At 33.5% G+C, this 18,173-nt stretch overlaps 1 protein-coding gene and 1 pseudogene across 1 annotated transcript; one reads left to right on the top strand and one right to left on the bottom strand.

Moving 5' to 3' along the window:
* The first annotated feature begins 4,238 nt into the window (after positions 1-4,238).
* LOC101443137 (olfactory receptor 4C11-like) lies at positions 4,239-5,131 on the top strand (annotated as a pseudogene).
* Positions 5,132-16,937: 11,806 nt separating this feature from the next.
* Positions 16,938-17,765, bottom strand: LOC101439205 (olfactory receptor 4C6-like). The gene has a single exon (XM_012522276.2). The coding sequence runs from the start codon at positions 17,763-17,765 to the stop codon at positions 16,938-16,940; it is 828 nt and encodes a 275-aa protein (XP_012377730.2).
* Between the last annotated feature and the right edge of the window lie 408 nt (positions 17,766-18,173).

Genomic DNA, 18,173 nt, shown 5'->3' with positions numbered 1-18,173 from the left:
AGTCTGAGGATGAAATCCACCTGTTGATAGCCCTGCCGGGGATTAACTGGCCTCATGGTTTGCTGTGCTCCTGGACTAACTATGCCTTATAAGAAGCCATTGAGCAAATCCTTTGGGATTGAGAGGGGAATGTTGTAAATCTTGGACTTCTGGAGGCTGAAAGCCAGGGCTGATCATATGTAAACAATTAGGAAATCCTTATAAATATCTAATGGAGGAAAAAATGTTTAATTCATCTTTTCTACCAGGGAATATTTTGGGGTAATAGAGCTGACTTTAGTTTCTATCAGAGAATATTTGGAATATTACCTTTTTTTCCTAGAGATTTCTATGAATGGAAGAACTTTACTTTCTTCCTAGCAGTATCACAGTCTTCCATAATGTCTAACTCAGACCTTCTAAGAAGAGTTGGTTCTCTATGGGCATGCTCCCTCTCCATAGTTCCTGAAATACAAAGCAACAGTGGCTCTTTCTGAAGAAGAGTTTACTTGTTTCTATTGCTCTGCCCATGATTTATCTTCAAAGTAAATATAATTTGTAAAAGAGTACTATGAACTTCTTCGGATGTCATCTCTTTGCATACAAGAAGAAAGGTAAGTTTCTAAGCCCAAATGAAATGTTTCCTTTTTCTTGTCTCAAATTTAGGAAAATGTTTAAGAGAAATTGCCAACATCCAGTTATGACTCCAGAGAAATCTGAAATTCGGGAAAAAACTTCTCACAGTAATGTGAAGATTCTGATGACTCAGGGCTTGTCAAAGTTCATTGGTATTTGTTTGATGCAGACCTTTCTCAGACCAGTTTTGATTAAAAAGAGAACAAAGGGAAAAGGGCAGTGGTATGACTCTCTCAAAGCAAAGATTCCTTATTTGCAAAGGTCAGGAATAGGAGAGGGATTTTTGTTTGGATACTAATATTGGGGGTCCAGGACCCACTGCCACACATACATATGGCCAGGAGCACTCAAAGTATTTTTTTTTTTTTTACCACTAATTTGGTTCTTTTTCCTTTTTAAGGTACTTTTTTTTTTTTTTTGAGTTTTCTGCATTGTCAATAGAAAAATACCAAATCTTCATAACCTGGTTTTGTAGACTTTGCCTATGAGGACAACTTATTATCCAAAGCTTTTCTACCACAGCTATTCAGTCTGGCATAACTAGAGTTCTCATATTGATTGTCCTGATATGACATATGCTCTAATATTTCCATTAAAATGTTTATTTCATTTTCTCATTCATATGCCTTCATTCTTTTGCTTTTTATATATCTGGATTTCAAACTTTTCACAACAAAGGACCTATTTTATTGCTACTTTCCTCTTATCCTCGATTCCTAGTATGGATACTATTCTGCAATTTTTATTATTTTTTCCTTTCTTTTGTTTTCTTTATTCAAGACTTTTAGAAGGTCCATTCTAGTTTCTGATCACCATGGAAAACTAATATTATCCAGAAACCTCATGTGGTTTCAACCACTCAACAGAGAAAATTCATGTCTTAATATAGTTCTGTAGTTTTATTATGGGTACATGGGTATTTTAAATTCATGTTTTTTCCAAATTTAAAATACCACTTGGAAACTCAGTAGTAACCACTCTTTTTGCAGAAACTGGATACCTGCATCTCTTTTAGGTTTTGCACATTTTAAATTATTCATAGTTAACCCTAAAGGTAGAGTGTTTTATTATTTCTGCTTTAGATGAATACAATAAAACATAGAGATATCAAGGGATATGTTAAATATAACACTAATGAAGGGCAGTGAGGTGGGGTTGATTCTTGGTTGTGTGGTTTCAGTCTTTAGGCATTAATCACCATGTTCACAAACTCTCATCAAAGTTTTGAATATATACAACTCAGAGAACCTGGTTTGGAATCTGACTCGGTCCCCTTGAAGTTATAGCTTATCTCATACATAATTTTAATGCCTCACTATTCAAACTGTACATCTGTATTTAGGAATGTGTACTCCTCTCCTTGCAAATGGTTTCTTTACTTCTAATATATCTCACATAGTGCATCACAGAATTAATGATCCTATCTTCTTTGTCTTAAAACTCATATTAAGATGTTAAAAAGAGGAAGTCATTTTCTCCATTCCTAGCAATAGCTCCAGCTAATTTTGATTCAACATATGAAACAAAGAAATTATTGGGATTGTGTAAGAAAACAGAACAAACATACTAATTTTGTGTAGTATAAAACAATGGACTAAATAAGAACACAAAAATTCACGTATTAAACTGTATAAAAAATAATAACATGACAGTAAAAGAAATAAAAACACAAAGAAAAAGCAATACCATAACAGAGGAAAAAGCAAAGGCTTAGACCTACATAGTATTTATTATGAGTCAGGTATTTTAATAATTTAATCTGCACAGTAAGCCTAATTATGTCTAAAGTGAATTCACCAGTATCACAGCTGGTAAATATTGGAGTTGGGATTTGAGCTCAGATCATTTGGTTTCAACAGCTGAACTCATAAATAAGATTCATAATAATTATTTTGCTATATTAATATCCATCTTAGATATAATTGCAGGATTAAAAAAGATGAGCTGATAAAAGATAAGTCATTCTTAGAAGTAAATATTTTTTTAGAAAATGAATGTATAAGAATATAAAGTGTGTGGTAAATATTTTTGTAAAGTAAATATATACATATATGTAATGCTATTAACACTGTGAGAAAATAGGATAGCATCATAAGCAACCTGCATTTTGCCTATCTGCAGAAGATCAATATTGAAATTTTGCCCTTATTCGCAGGTAAAAAAAGATAGATATATACACATTTGCAAAATACTTAGAAAAATTATGAAAGATACATAATAAGCATAATACATCTAGAAGAGGATTTTCAATTCAAAAGATTGAGACATTTTCATTTTCTTCTCACCCTTCTTATTATTTGAATGCTTTGTCATAATCCTATAATATTGAATAGTAAAATATAATTCATAAAAGGATATGGTAATATGTAACATAGTTTTTAAAATATATCAATAACAATGAACATAGGCAATAAGGACAACAGTATTGCCCTTGGAAAATTATACCAGAGTTGCCTGTAGGAAGGTTACTTATGTGTATGAAAACTGGAAAGAACATAAATGTCTCACTGGACACTGTAAAATTATTGATTTATAAAAATATAAATATTAGCCTATGATTAAATTGATAATATGGAAATTAGAGCAACATAAGAGGACTGCTTATAATAATTCTAAGGAAAACTTGGAATACAAAATGATATTATATGATGATTTTAATTACAATAATTGAATGTGTATATGAACAAAATATTGCAATAATCAAAATTGTATATTGGAATAGTAATGTGTTTTGAGCAATGTTTTTAGAAGGAATAATATGGGTAATTCAGGGTAAAGAGGGGCATGTATAAGTAAAAGTATAAGTAAAACACACTTTGATTTTACAAAAAGTAGAAAATGAGGACCAGTTCAAATTCAAATGCAGAGTGATGCAATATTCTCTCTTTAAGCTGAGTAATGGGATAGGTTAAAAAGAGTAGTTTAGTTTCCTTCCATGATGTCAACCTCAAAGTTTTACCCAGATATTTGTTCTATCACTGATGAACTGATCTCTTGAAACATAGGTAAAATGTTCTTATAGTTACTTGTAAAACATAATGCACCTGAGATGAAAAGAAGCCTGTTAAAATAGACACAAAGATGAGTGAACTGAACTGAGAATATTTTTTTCAGGAGGGATCCCATAACATTATTAGTGCTTAAGTATATTGGAAAAGTGTTATTCAGATTTTGAACCACATAGATACACTGCAAAATCCCTGTAATGCATGTATTTATGCATAGGCATATATGCATGTAGAGTATTTTTAAAATTATTATTAAACCTGAAAATAAAGTAGGGAAGATATTTGCCTTCATTTTTCATATAAGGGCCAAGTTTCAAAGCACTTAAATCGCTCGACCAAGGAAAGAACAAACTCTGTGAATATCTTTGTGAAAGATATTTTCTTTTTGTTTCAAAATAAAAAAGCTCTATTGAATCCATTGAGTTTCTGAAACAGAAGGTAAATCTGTGAGTGATCTGAGCATCTCTGTTACTAGAAGTAACTGAGTATAGAGAAAAAACAAGGATTTTTGTGTTGAGCCCACTGATCTCACCAACATGTGACTTCTTTCTTCTCTGCAGATTCTTTGTCAACTGCATTCTACCTACAGCTAGTGATATAGCTATGAATAAGAGTATGGCTGAATTCATTCTGCTGGGGTTGACACAGGATGCTGGAAAGCAGGAAACAATATTTGGGGTCTTCTTGATCCTTTACCTTGCAACTCTGTTAGGGAACTTTCTCATTATGGTGACTATTAAGACAAGCCGGATGCTTGGGAGTCCCATGTACTTCTTTCTCTTCTACCTGTCCTTTGCTGATGCCTGCTTCTCTACAACCACGGCCCCCAGGTTAATTGTAGATTCCCTTGCTCAGAAAAAGACCATTTCCTACAATGAATGCATGACTCAGGTCTTTGCAGCACATTTCTTTGGGTGCATGGAGATCTTTGTGCTCATTCTCATGGCCTTTGATCGTTACATGGCCATTTGTAAGCCTCTGAGATACACGACCATCATGAATCATTTTGTTTGTGGAGTACTGGTGATTCTGGCTTGGGTGGGATCTTGCATTCACTCTTCAGCACAGCTTTTCTTGGCTTTGCGGTTGCCTTTCTGTGGTCCCAATGTTATTGATCACTATTTCTGTGACTTGCAGCCTTGTTGAAACTTGCCTGTATGAACACTTATGTCATAAATTTGCTAGTTGTGTCTAATAGTGGTGTTATATGCATGATGAGTTTCATAATTTTGCTTCTCTCTTATGTAGTTATTTTATATTCTTTAAGAAACCATAGTGCAGAAGGAAGGCGAAAAGCTCTCTCAACCTGTACATCCCATTTTATTGTGGTTATCATATTTTTTGGTCCATGTATATTCATATACACAAGGCCACCAACCACATTTCCAGTGGACAAGATGGTGGCTGTGTTTTATACAATTGGGACACCCTTGCTTAACCCTCTCATCTATACACTGAGGAATGCAGAAATGAAAAATGCCATGAAAAATTTATGGTGTAGGAAGTAAGAAATTCTTTGGATAAATAACGTATGGAGAATCTAGTTTATTCTTTCTTAATATCTCAGTTTTTTGTTATATGGACAGGAAAGTTAAAATATCCTTACCAGGAAATAACAATCTGTGGAGGCCTCATAATTGAATGAACGATGATGACTTTTAATTGAATTCTATCTACATTTGGCCATTGTCATATGGTAATTTACCTTCCTGTTCAAATTTTTATTCAGGAAGAAATGTATTGCTTATCAAGGGAATGATTGTATGTGTGAATGTATATGTGTCCATCAAATTCCCTTTCTAGATTTCATGCCTGACCCTTATAGAATTTGTTAACATGGGCTGATCTATAAGAGACTGTGTGCTTAAAGAATCAAGGGTGTTGTCTTGAAACTAAGGAATAGAGAGAATGACACTTGAAGATACTATTTTTATAAAATATCTATCTGAGCATGCCTCACTGGGGATCCTGTATGGATGGACCCTCAAGCTTCAATAAATTTGGAAAGTTTAGTGCCAATCTAGATGTTGACTAAAAAGGCTTTTAAAATTCTGAGAATAGTGATGGGAGTTACATTTGGATGCCTTACACAGTACCAACCATTCAGCTGTCCTCTTTAGACTTGCACACTGTTCTTTACAATGGAGAAGGAGGAACCAGTGAGAGAATATTTGACAGCTGGAATAAGCAGAAGGGAGACTAGAGAACAATAACTACAGTAGAAAAATGTTAAAGATAAGTAGTATTTTTTTTCCACATGGAGAGTAGGAGGTTTAATTTTCTTATATTTAAGGATTAATTTATTTATGATCCTTTTTTTTTTGCAGGAAAAAAATGAAGTTTCACAATATCTCTATGTCACGTCCCTAGAGTATCTTAGCTTCCTCTTCTGTCATGTTTGATTTGGGCATTGGAAATAATGAAATAAATGTGTTTTTTTTTTTCCCCAATACAAACTCTAACTAAAAATTCTGATTTTTTTTTTAATTACGAAAATTGAAAATTCAGCTCTACTGTTTCTCAAACATTGACATTTTAGTTTTATATGGGACTGTTTTAAAACTTATATTTTGATGTTGAAATTAATCTAATCGACATGAATTGCATGCACACATGTGCTAACTTGTAAACACATAGTCAAGTAATAACATGATATATCAGGACTTGAATTATTATTTCAATTACATTGGCACCAGAAAGTACTGTTATAAGTACATTGAACAAGATGAATGTCATATGCAAATAAAGAATTTTAGTTGGCTTAAGTCAAAATGTTATCATGTTGCTCTAAAGGTTTTCCAATAATTCAGAGACTATATAGAAAATTGGTGATGTAATAAACAACTAACTCTTAAAGTGGACATTTGACAAAGCTGCCAGTACCATATACACAAGTGATATTTCTGCTTCATAGCCACACAAATGAACACTAACAATTTTCCTAATTTTATGTCTTACATTTCTGTTTTGAAAACATTTGATTTTAATTTCATAAATAATGAGTACTTAAGTAAGAAAGATATAATCAAAACACAACTTTAATTTTTGTTTCCTGGTGCTCATTCAAACTTAATATAGTAGAAGTATAATCATACAGTAGTCTTAATCTGTTTCTGAATAAAACTCAGAAATCTTGATGAATTTTCTTGGACCATACTTTTTTTCATTTCATATCTACTGCATTTAGGCAAAAGTTCTGTTTAACATGTTGTTATATAAGAAAAGTTAAATCATAAATATTTTTATCAACAGTGGATATCAGGATTATTTATTTTCATTTAAAATGTGGTGATACATTACTCCAACTTTAGAATTATTTGTTTGCACACATAAAAGATACATTTTGGAGAAATGCCTTATTTCTAATATGGAAAATTTCAAAGTGAATTACAACAATGAGGTCTAATAAAGGAGCTTTAGCGATAAGGAACAAAGACTGACCTTTTGAAAGGGTAATGGGAAAAGAGCAGAAGGGGCACTACCTTAGAAACATAGTAAATGAGGGAAAGGAGGCTTGAAAATCAGTCTAATTCAAAAAGACCCTAGAGACCTCATAAAACATACAAGATATCTTTTATAAAATCTATTGTGATTTCTATGTTGAGGAAAGCCATTTTTAGTTTGTCCAGGACTGCATTCATTGCTGAAGCTTTTTGCACAAAAGTGATCCACAGTATCCTCGAGAAAATCATCATAATATTGTCAACAAAAAATAGGGTTGCTTAGGGTTTAAAGAAGTATAGTTACTTGTCACTTCAAATAACCATACAACCATGTACCTAAAGGAATATTTGGGACCCAAAAGGATAACCAGTGTCCATAGAATACTACATGTGTGTCTTTCCAAATCCCACTATACCATGAGAGGGTAAGACTGCAGCACTGGAGCTATACTGTCTGTGTTTGAAGAAGTTGGATTGACCTAAGCAATTTCAGCTGGTCTTTAATTTCTTTCGATAATGTATTATATTTTTCTCTTACATCCTTGGTTAAACTATTTATATATATTTGATTCTTTTCATTGCTATTGTTAATGGATTGTTTTCCTTCATTTCCTCTTCAGTTTGTTCATCAGTAGTATATGGAAACATTTGATTTTTGTGTGCTGATCTGAGAACCCGACTTGCCAACTTGCTGAAACTATTTGGTAGCTCTAGTAGCTTTGTGGTGGACTTTTCAGAGTTTTCTACATATATGATGATATAATCTGCAAATAGTGAATATTTTACTTATTCCTTTTGAATTTGGATGCATTTATAATTATTATTTTGGTTTGAATGCTCTGCTTAGAGCTTCCAATATAATGTTCAATAATGGTAGTTACAGTGGGCATCGTTCTCTTATTCCTGACCTTAGAGAGAAAGCCTTTAGTCTTTCACCATGGAGCATGACGTGCACTGTGGGTTTTTCATATGTGTTCTTTATCATATGTTGGAAGTTTCCTTATATTCCTAGTTTTTGATGTGTTCTTATCAAGATGGGGTGCTGGATTTTGTCTAACAGCTTTTCTGCATCAATAATGATGATAATGTGCCTTTTTTTCATTTTATTAAGGTGATACATTATATTAATTGATTTTCTTATGTTAAACTACCCTTTCATATCTGAATTAATTCCTACTTGATCATGGTGTTTAATTCTTTTAAAATGCTGTTTGATCATTTTAAAGATGCTCTCTATCTCTGAAAAAAAGAAGCAGCATTGGGTCATGTTCTTTTGTTTTTCTATTCCTGTCCTTAATCAAAGAGATGGTTCTCAGGAAAACCAAACCAAACCAAAACAAAACAAAAACACCTTCTACTTTCTTTATAGGAAAAAGAAAATCCCCAACTATTAGCACTATACTCCACATTAATTTGCTGAAGAATTTTCTCAACCAAAAAACAAAAAAGACAAAAAACAAGAAAAAATTACACTTAAAACTGGAATTTGACATTCTGCTTTCAGAAGCTGCCTTTTTATTAGTGAGTGATGGTGGTTTGATAATAATAAATAATAATTTATTGTAATCCCATCAAGTAGGCTCTAGATATTTCTGCTCTCTTGTGACTGTGTTCATATTTACCTGTTGTATCTTAAAGCCAAAGTCAGTAATTATACATACTGTAGCCAAGGTATTAGGCTTACAGAGTTGGTCATTGCATAAAGAAAAAAATTTAAATGTTTTTGAAAATTAACGAGTTGTACCATTTTAAAAATTTCTTTTCTCCCTGCCTTTTTTTTTTTGCCCACAAATGTTACTATAATAGTTTGCTTAGTCAAAGAGGAGAGACTAAACAAAGGAAAATATTTTAACAGTACAGAATTTGTCCTCATTTCATTGCCTTGATTCTAACTGTTTTTGTCCTAAGATGCAAAAAAAAAAGTCAGTGACTTTTAACTCTTTACAAATAGAATGTAATTGTAAAAAGTACAGTTTGGTTGCATTTGAATTGTGAAACATCTTCAGATATAATAAACCATGATTTTCTGTTTGCTCAACATTAATTGACTCTTTCGGTAAATTTCTTTGTAGGTTCTTTTTTATACTGAAAGTTTCAAAGTTGCTATGTATGAGAGTTCTCATAGAGCAACTGATTAAAAATCTAAGCAAGTATTTCAGCATTTTATCTGAACTTATCCACAACTTCACCCTCAAATAAGGGAGAACAATGGAAAACTGTAGCTTGTCCTCTTTGAGCATCTTTGGAAATTTTTTGCTCAAAACTCTTCTCTGACTTCATCTTCCCCACCATTTGTGTCCATTTCAAGCCTCATCCAGAGATCATTTGGAACATGAAGCTTAATGACATAACAGTGTACTAGATTTAAACTCATACCTCTGTTACAAAATGAGAAATGCCACAACATGAACTGGGCTTTTCTTCCCTTTTCATCGCCCTGACTTCTCATTGCAGATAATTGGGACAAAACCTGTCTGTATTTCAGTGTATGATTTCAAATCATCATGCTTCAACTTGCCAGGTGTAAACGAATATTCTTGGACCCCTTTAATACAAACAAATATTGTTCAATGTGTTCAATGTATATTGACTTACATACTGATTTTTCCAAAAAACAAAGGTTTTTGAAAAACCATCTGGAAATGTTTGAAACATTGAGCTAATTGAACTTTTGAGGCTTTAAGTAGTATATAACCTCATAACTGCATTATTGTTAGTGTTTGACAGTTCTTTTGCAATTGTTATGTGGAAATAATGTGTTTGAGTTAAAAAAAAAAATTTTAATGCTGTTGGATTGGTTTACCTGTATTTTGTTGAGGATTTTTGCATCTATTTTCCTAAGGCATATTGGTGTACAATTTTCTTTTTTTATGGTATCTTTATCTGAATTTTGCATGAGAGTGATTCTGGCCTCATTGAATGAGTTAGGAAGTTTCTCCTACTCTTCAACTTTTGGAAGACTTTTAGCAGAATTGGTGTTCATTCTTCTTAGAATATTTGGTAAAATTCACCAGTGAAATGAGGCCTTTCTTTTTTTGGAAGCTTTTTGGAAAGTTTTTTTACTACTAATTCAATCCCTTTCATTGGTGTTGGTTTGCTGAAATCTTCAATTATTTCTTGAGTTAGTACAAGTAGTTTGTTTCTAGAAATTTTCAATTTCATGTAAGTTATCTGATTTGTTGGCATGCAATTTTTCACAATATCCCTTTAGAAAAGGGGTTCTTAACTTTCTTTGTTCCACAGACTCCTTTGTCAGTCAAGTGAAAACCACAGACCCCTTACTAAGTCCCTACTGTACTGTGTATTAGTTAATAAATATATCATACTCACACCAACACATCCCCAAAAAATATTTTTTTTTCAATTTAAATTCAAGCTCGTTAACCCCTTGTTAAGAACCCCTGCTTTACAGTCCATTTTTTTGTTTATTTCTCTGAGGTTAGTAATGATGTCTCTCCTGATTTCTGAACTTAGTTATTTGCATCCTCTGTCTTTTTGTTTTCATCATCTAGGTAAATTTTTGCCAAGTTTATTGATGCTTTCAAAAATCCAACTTCCAGTTTCATCGATTTTCTCGGTTGTATTTTTTCTTTTTTCTTTTCTATTTATTTGTCTCTCCTCTAATCTCTGCTATTTCCTTCCTTCTATTTGCTAACGGTTTAATTTGTTCTTTTCATAGATAATCTGAGTGTAAGTTTAGGTCTCTGACTAGAGAATTTTCTTCTTTTTAAATGTAAGCATTTAGAGTTATAAATTTCTCTCAAATCACTGCCTTTCATTCATCCCATAAGTTTTAGTATGTTGTATTGTCATTTTCTCTTGCCTCAAGTATTTCTTAATTTCCTTTGTGATTTCTTTTTTGGCTATTTCATAGTGTGTTGTTTGATTTCCTCATTTTTGCGAATTTTCCAGTTCTCCCTCTCTTTTTCAGTTTTAGTTTCATTCCATTGTGGCCAAAGAAGATTTCTTGTATGATTTCAATATTTTAATATTTATGGAGAATTGTTTTGTGACTTAAAACATGGTCTATCCTATAGAATGACTCATGTTCACTAGAGAAAAATATATTCTGCTGCTGTTGAAATGTTTTCTATGTGTCTATTAGGTCTAGTTAGTTAATGTTATAGTTAAAGTTTTCTATTTCCTATTGATCTTCTGTCTTGATATTCTATCTATTTTAAAATTGTGAATGAAAGTCTACTACTATTAATGTAGAATGTCTATTTGTCTTCAAATTTGTCAATAATTACTTCATTTATTTTTGGGTTTTGTTGTCCCGTGCCTATATTTTTATAATTCTAATGTCTTCTTGTGGAATTGACACCTTTATCCATACATAATGACAGTCTTTGTCCCTCATAAAAGTTTTTGACTTAAAGTCTCTCTTATCTAGTATAGCTACCATATCTCTTTTTTAGTTACTATTTTTATGACATTTTTTCACATTCAAATTACTTGTGTCTTTGAATATAAGGTAAGTCTCTTGTAAACAGAATGTATTTGGCTCATACTTTTTACCCATTCTTACCATCTTTGCATTTTTTAAAAAGATATATTTATTTATTTATTTATTTCCCTCCCCTCCCACCACCCTGGTTGTCTATTCTCTATTTGCTGCGTCTTCTTTGTCCGCGGCAGGGGAATCTGTGTTTATTTTTGTTGCGTCATCTTGCTGTGTCAGCTCTCAGTGTGGGCGGCACAATTCCTGGGTAGGCTGCACTCTCTTTCGTGCTGGGTGGCTCTTCCTACTGGCCGAGTGCGTGGGGCTCCCCTATGCGGGGGACACACCTGCATGGCAGGGCACTCCCCGCGCGCATCAGCACTGCGCATGGGGCCAGCTGCACATGGGTCAAGGAGGCCCGGAGTTTGAACCGCTTGAACCACAGACCTCCCATGTGGTAGACGGACACCCTAACCACTGGGCCAAGTCTGCCACCACCATCTTTGCATTTTGACCATAGAGTTTAATTCCATTTACATTTTAAAAAATTAATTTTAAAGCAGCACTTTCTTTTGCCATTTTGCTTTTTGGTCTCTATAATTCTTTAACCTTTTCTGTCCCTCAATTCTTCCATAAATGTCTATGTTTATATTTATTTGATTTTTTTTTGTATTGTGTCACTTAAGTCCCTTCTTATTTATAAAGAGGCCGTTAAGTGGGTCTTTAATGTAGCCTAATAACCCCAACTGCTCACTACATGAGAAGTATTTTTTTTCCATTTTGTATATTTTAATTAACTTAATCTTCAATAGTATGCACACATCCTATTTCACATTCTATATTTTTTGTTAATATGCTGGTCCCACTTTCTCGAATGTTTTACACTTATGTAAACTTGGAGACATCTTCCTCATGTTTTCAGAGTGAACTTAGGTGTTATCTTCTCTTGGAAGCTTTCTGCTTACCCAAATGCTGGGTCAAGTACATTTCATCTGCACCCCCTTAGTAGCTGTAAATTCTTCATCACTATATTATGAATTTTATTGAAATTAATTAATTCGTATGCCTCTTCCTTTGGCTTTACATTTCTTAACCCAAGAGATTTTGGTATAGAGGAACTTAAAAGCCCAGAGTCAGACTGTGTGTTTGGAATTGGACTTAAAAATCTATAAAAAATATTTTTGAAAATATTTTATCTATGTGCACCTCAGTTCATTCATTAATAAAATTGGTAGGGTAGAAGTAGTGAACCTATAAGTTTATGATGTATCAAAGAGATTAATATTTATAAAATGTTTAGAAAAGTATCTAGGCTATGGTAAGAGCTCAGTAGTTATTAATCACTATTCTCATTAATATGTCCATAATTTATAACCATCTCTGACACAATAGACATAATCAGTAATGTTTAAATAAACTGAAACATTTTTAAAACTCTGATAATCTTTATAAATGTTAAAAAACAACCATCATCTTTACAACTAAGGTAATGTGGACTGTAGAATAAATGTATTGGTTTCCATAAAATATTTTCTTGAGATTTTGATTGAGATTTAACTCAATTAATCATTTAATTTGGAAAAAAAATAAAAATTTTAAAATAGTGAAGCTTCATATCATAATTTTTTAAAAGATTTAGTTTATTTATTTCTCTCCCCTTGCCCCCCTGCCCCGTTGTCTGTTTTTGTGTCCATTTGCTGCATGTTCTTCTTTGACCGCTTCTTTTGTCATTAGTGGCATGGGAATCTGTGTCTCTTTTTGTTGCATCATCTTGCTGCATCATTTTTTATATCTCACTTTATTCATTTATTCCTGTTTGTCTTTTGTGATGTTTAGTATTCATCATAAATATTTTATACATTTTTCTTATGCTATTTCTAGTTTAGTTACTATTGTGAAGTGGATTAATTTTATTTTATTTTCCAATTGCTTATTGCAATTCTATTTTAAAGTATTAGTAAGATGATTTTTTACTAAATTTCTAATGAACCCTAAAATTTGTTAATTGATTGTCTTGTGTTTTCCTAAGTAAATAGGTATGTCAGCAAATAATGAATCATGTTTCTTCATTATAAATTTTCATTTTTTTCTCTTTAACATTATTTCATTGATTAATATACAGTGTTTCCAAAGTCTTAGCTTATGTACTAAATTCACTTGAATGTGTTTTTCATTCAAAAATTGTTACTCAGCATAGGGTTTTATAAAAACCTAATTAACCATTGTTTTGGTTTGCTAAAAGCTGACAATGTAAAAAAAAACAGAAATAGGTTGGCTTTTATAAAACGTATTTCACAATGAGGCTGTGAAAGTGTCCAAATTAAGGCATAACCTACAAACACTTTCTCACTAAGTTGCCACTGTGGGCAAGCAGGCACATGGAGGATTCGCCTAAAAGTTGCCTTCTCTCAGAACTGAAGCTGTGCATGATCAGGCACATGTCAGAATACAATCGTGTTTGCTCTTCTCTCCCCTCTTCTCTGGATCTCATCTCTTCAGCTTCAAGCTGCTCTGTGGGGCTAGCCTCTTGGGGATCCCTTTTAGACTCTCTGTGCTCCAATAATTCCAGGAGGCCTTCCTTTAGTGTCTTTGCACTTTTTTCCTGTGTGTCTCTGCTTTCAGTCCATTTAAAAAGGACTGCAAGAGGGCCAAGACCCACTCTGAGTCATGCAATTCAATCAAAGCCCTGAAGTCATCCAATCAAAAGTGTCCCACACCCAAAGGAATGGTTTAGCCCCAAGGATGTGGTTTTCTGAGATCCACCCAGCTCCAAACTGTCACAGCTATCAATAAATTCAAAACAATAAAATTCACATGAACATATGGATGCCTGTCTTCTCTTCAAATTCTTCTTGTGGGGTGAATTTAGACACACATTTTCATAAGGCAACAACAGATAAAGCTGAGTAGTGGTGGATGCTAAATGACAGCAGTTTATTCCCTTTCCAGAGGTCATATCCCCATCACCCCTTAAAGATCTACTTTCATTTGTTTTATCTGTCTGGCTTCTGTAAGTATTTGAGGTTGAGAAAACAGCAATAGGATACTCAGTACAATATAAAATAATAGCAGTGATAGAAGGTGACCTCATCTTATTCCTGAATTTAGTGGTTAACAGTTATTTGACATTTTCTGTTTCAGTAAGATAACTGTTTTAGTTTCCCAGATGCTAAAACAAATACCATACAATGGATTGCATTAACAACAAGAATTTTTGGTTCAGTTTCAGAGGCTAGAAGGCCTGCTACCTCCTTCTGACTGGCAAATGATCTTTGAGGCTCCTTGGCTTTTCTGTCATATAATGCACATGGTGGCATCTTCTTTCTTTTCTATGTTTATTGACTTACAGCTTCTGACTGCTTCCTATAGTTTCTCTGTCTGTTCAATTTCTTTGCTTATAAGAACTTTAATCATGGTGGATTAAGGCCCTTCCTCATACAGTTTGAGCACAGCTTAATTTATTCAAAGGTCCTAATTACAAGTGGCTTTATACCCACAGACCAGGGAGACATTATTCAATCCCTAACAATACCCTTTTATCAAGTTAAATGATTTCAGTTTTATTTGCAGTTTGCAGTGTGGGAATCATAATTCAGATAAGGTTTTTTCAAATCCCATTTTGTCATCTTGGAATATTACACATGCACATATATGTATGTATTGCAATATTATTAACAGAATTTATTAACATAAATCAGTAACCAAAGGTTGTATAAAAAATAAAAGTGTAGGGAATGGATGTGGCTCAAACCCTTAGCACCTTCTTCCCACATGGGAAGTCCTGGGTTCTGTTCCTGGTGCATAGTAAACACACACACACAAACACACACACACAACAAGAAGAAACAAACAAACAAAAACAGCTCAGGGGAGTGATGTGGTTCAGTGGTTGAATGCAGGCTTCTCATATACAAGATCTGGGGTTCAATCCCCAGCCCTGGTAACTAAAAAAAGAAAGAAAGAAAGAAAACAAAAATAAAAATTTCCAGACCTTGCCTGCTAAAATGCATTTAGTGGAAAAGACAGTTATCATTCAATGTGAACTAATTTTAGTCACTTCCAGGAAACGTGTGAACTAGCTGGAAGTTGATCCCAATTTATAAGATGCCTATCAGAAAAACTCTCTACTATATATTAGGAAGCATAAAACTAAACCTGGCATTTTATTTTTTCATTGATTGATCATGGTCAAGTTATTAAATCTCACACAGTATACATATTTAAAGTTAAGGGACTTACTCTACAATCCCTCCCAGGATTTACCGTATGCAGTTATAAAAAAATAAACATCCAACCTAACACTGTTGCAAAGATCTAGCTAATCACACTTCTATGATATTTTTCTACTATGTTGAGAGTAAATGGGGAAAAGCTGAAAAATGTACAGTTAACATGAGTACTTTACTCTGAAGTATTTTATGAATATAATGTGAATTTTATACTATAACTGAAAGCTAAGGGGAAAATACAAGGTTCTCACACCATACTACACCCCCATACCAAAAAAAATTAAAGTCCATCTGAATTGTTGAAGTAATTTTTGACAATGAGTGATTTTGAAAATGTAGTAACAAAATCTATGCACTTTGGGGCTTCAGGGAGATCATGACTTAGATATATCAATTCTACATGATTTGACCCAATCTTGCCACTCTACCCAGATGATTATTTTCTATCTACTCTGATCTTTAATAATTCCTTGAAAATATCATGGCAGTTACTGCAGAATTTTCCTGTGCATTTACTGTATTCTGTATCCAGAATATGCATCATATCAAGTCTTCCTTCTGATCACACTGATCAATTTTTTTTTCATTATTTTAATCTTACTGATTAATGCATTTGATCATTTTTCATGAATAAATCTCAACAAAATTCCAATTCAGCTTGAAATGTTACCTGTTATAGAATTCTATAATTATTCAACAGAAACCTAACAGGTGCCAAGCATAAATAAAACAAAAATCTTTCCCTCACTGACTTTCAGTCTAGAGAGAAAGATAAAGCAGCCCAAGTCAATGCAGGCAGAGAGATGAGGACACACAAAGGCATTGAGATGAGAAAGGGCTTGGCTAGCTCTCAGGACAGGTGAAATCAAAACATGGCTGGTGCATAGAGAAAGTGGGGTTGAAGAACTCAAGATGTGATTGGAGAGGTAGAGTCAGTAATCAGATTAATGAAGGAAATATAAGACAAAGCAAGGTTCTAGTAAAGGCAACAGGGAGCCAAGAAAGAGAATAAAGCAAGAGAGTATTATAATCCCTCAAATTTAAAGACCTTAAATCATAAATCAGATTGATATTTTCAAAAGATCACCCTGGCTGCTAACAGAGAATGGACAGTTTTACTTCTCCCACATTCCTGACAGAATATATTATTTTTATGGGGAATATATGACAGTTACTTACCAACCAAAGCCTCTTGCTTTATCTAAAGTTTCCTCATGGCATTTTCCACCTCTGCATTCTGCAGAGTATAGATTAAGGGATTTAGCATGAGTTCAACAATGGTGAAGATTACCACCATTGCCTTGTCTATGGGGTAAGTGGCAATAGGCCTCAGGTACAGGAAGATACATGGCACAAAGAACAAGACAAACATCATGAAGTGGGAGCCATGGGTGGAGAGAGTTTTGTACTGCCTTTCGAAGCTGCAAGACCTCAGGGAGCAGAGGATGACCACATAGGAAGCAATGAGCACAGAGAACGTGTTCATACATATCACCCCACTGTTGAGGATGACAAGGAGGCCCAGAATGTGGGTGTTGATGCAGGCCAGTTTCAACAATGGAAACAAATCATATATAAAGTGATCAATGACATTGGGGCCATGGAAGGCTATTTGGTACTTAAACAGGAGCTGTAGCATTGCATACATAGTTCTCCCACCTATGGCCATGTAGCAGTCATAAGCCATAGTGATGAGGATGATCCCCACACTAACAAAGAAATGCTCTGCAAAGAGCTGGGTCATGCAGCCTTCTAGGGAGATGGTAGTGCTCTGAAAAAGAGAGTTCACAATCATCTTGGGAGCAATGACAGAAGAGTAGGTGACATCCTTAAGGTAAAAGCAAGTCAGGAAAAAATACATAGGTGATCTCAGACTATGACTTGTTGTCATGGTTACCACAATGAACAGGTTTCCCATCACTGTGGCCACATGCATGATTAGAAACAAAGCAGAAAATATTTTCCACACCTCTGGGTTCTTTGTAATGCCCAAAAGAATGAATTCTGTGACATTGTTTTGATTTCCCATTTATGAGCTCCAGATGACAGTTGGTAAACTTTTAAAAAAGCAACATATAATTTACAATTAGTGATTATTTGGCTTAATTTCTTTCCATAGACTCAGTAAAATCATTTTTTTAAACTTTGATTGATTGATTGATTCATTCATTCATATATTCATTGTCTAAGTCTTTAGCTTTTAATACATGAGAAGAAGCTTAAAAGACAGAAAGATAATTCATTAATGCAAAGTTACACCATACATTTTATCCTCTTTTTTTTCAGATAATTCTTCATGTAAATTGTTTTCTTCTCCTTTTTCTTGTTTTAAAAATGTTATTATTAATAGATAACTATTATTGAGCATCTGCCTTGTTCCAGGCACTAGGCTAACCATATAATTAGCTCTATTTTACATGAAGGAACTAAATCTTAG

This window comes from Dasypus novemcinctus, chromosome 10 (assembly GCF_030445035.2).
Source record: "Dasypus novemcinctus isolate mDasNov1 chromosome 10, mDasNov1.1.hap2, whole genome shotgun sequence".
NCBI lineage: Eukaryota > Metazoa > Chordata > Mammalia > Cingulata > Dasypodidae > Dasypus > Dasypus novemcinctus.
Note: the sequence above shows the minus strand (reverse complement) of the source record. Positions and strands in the feature narration are given on the sequence as shown.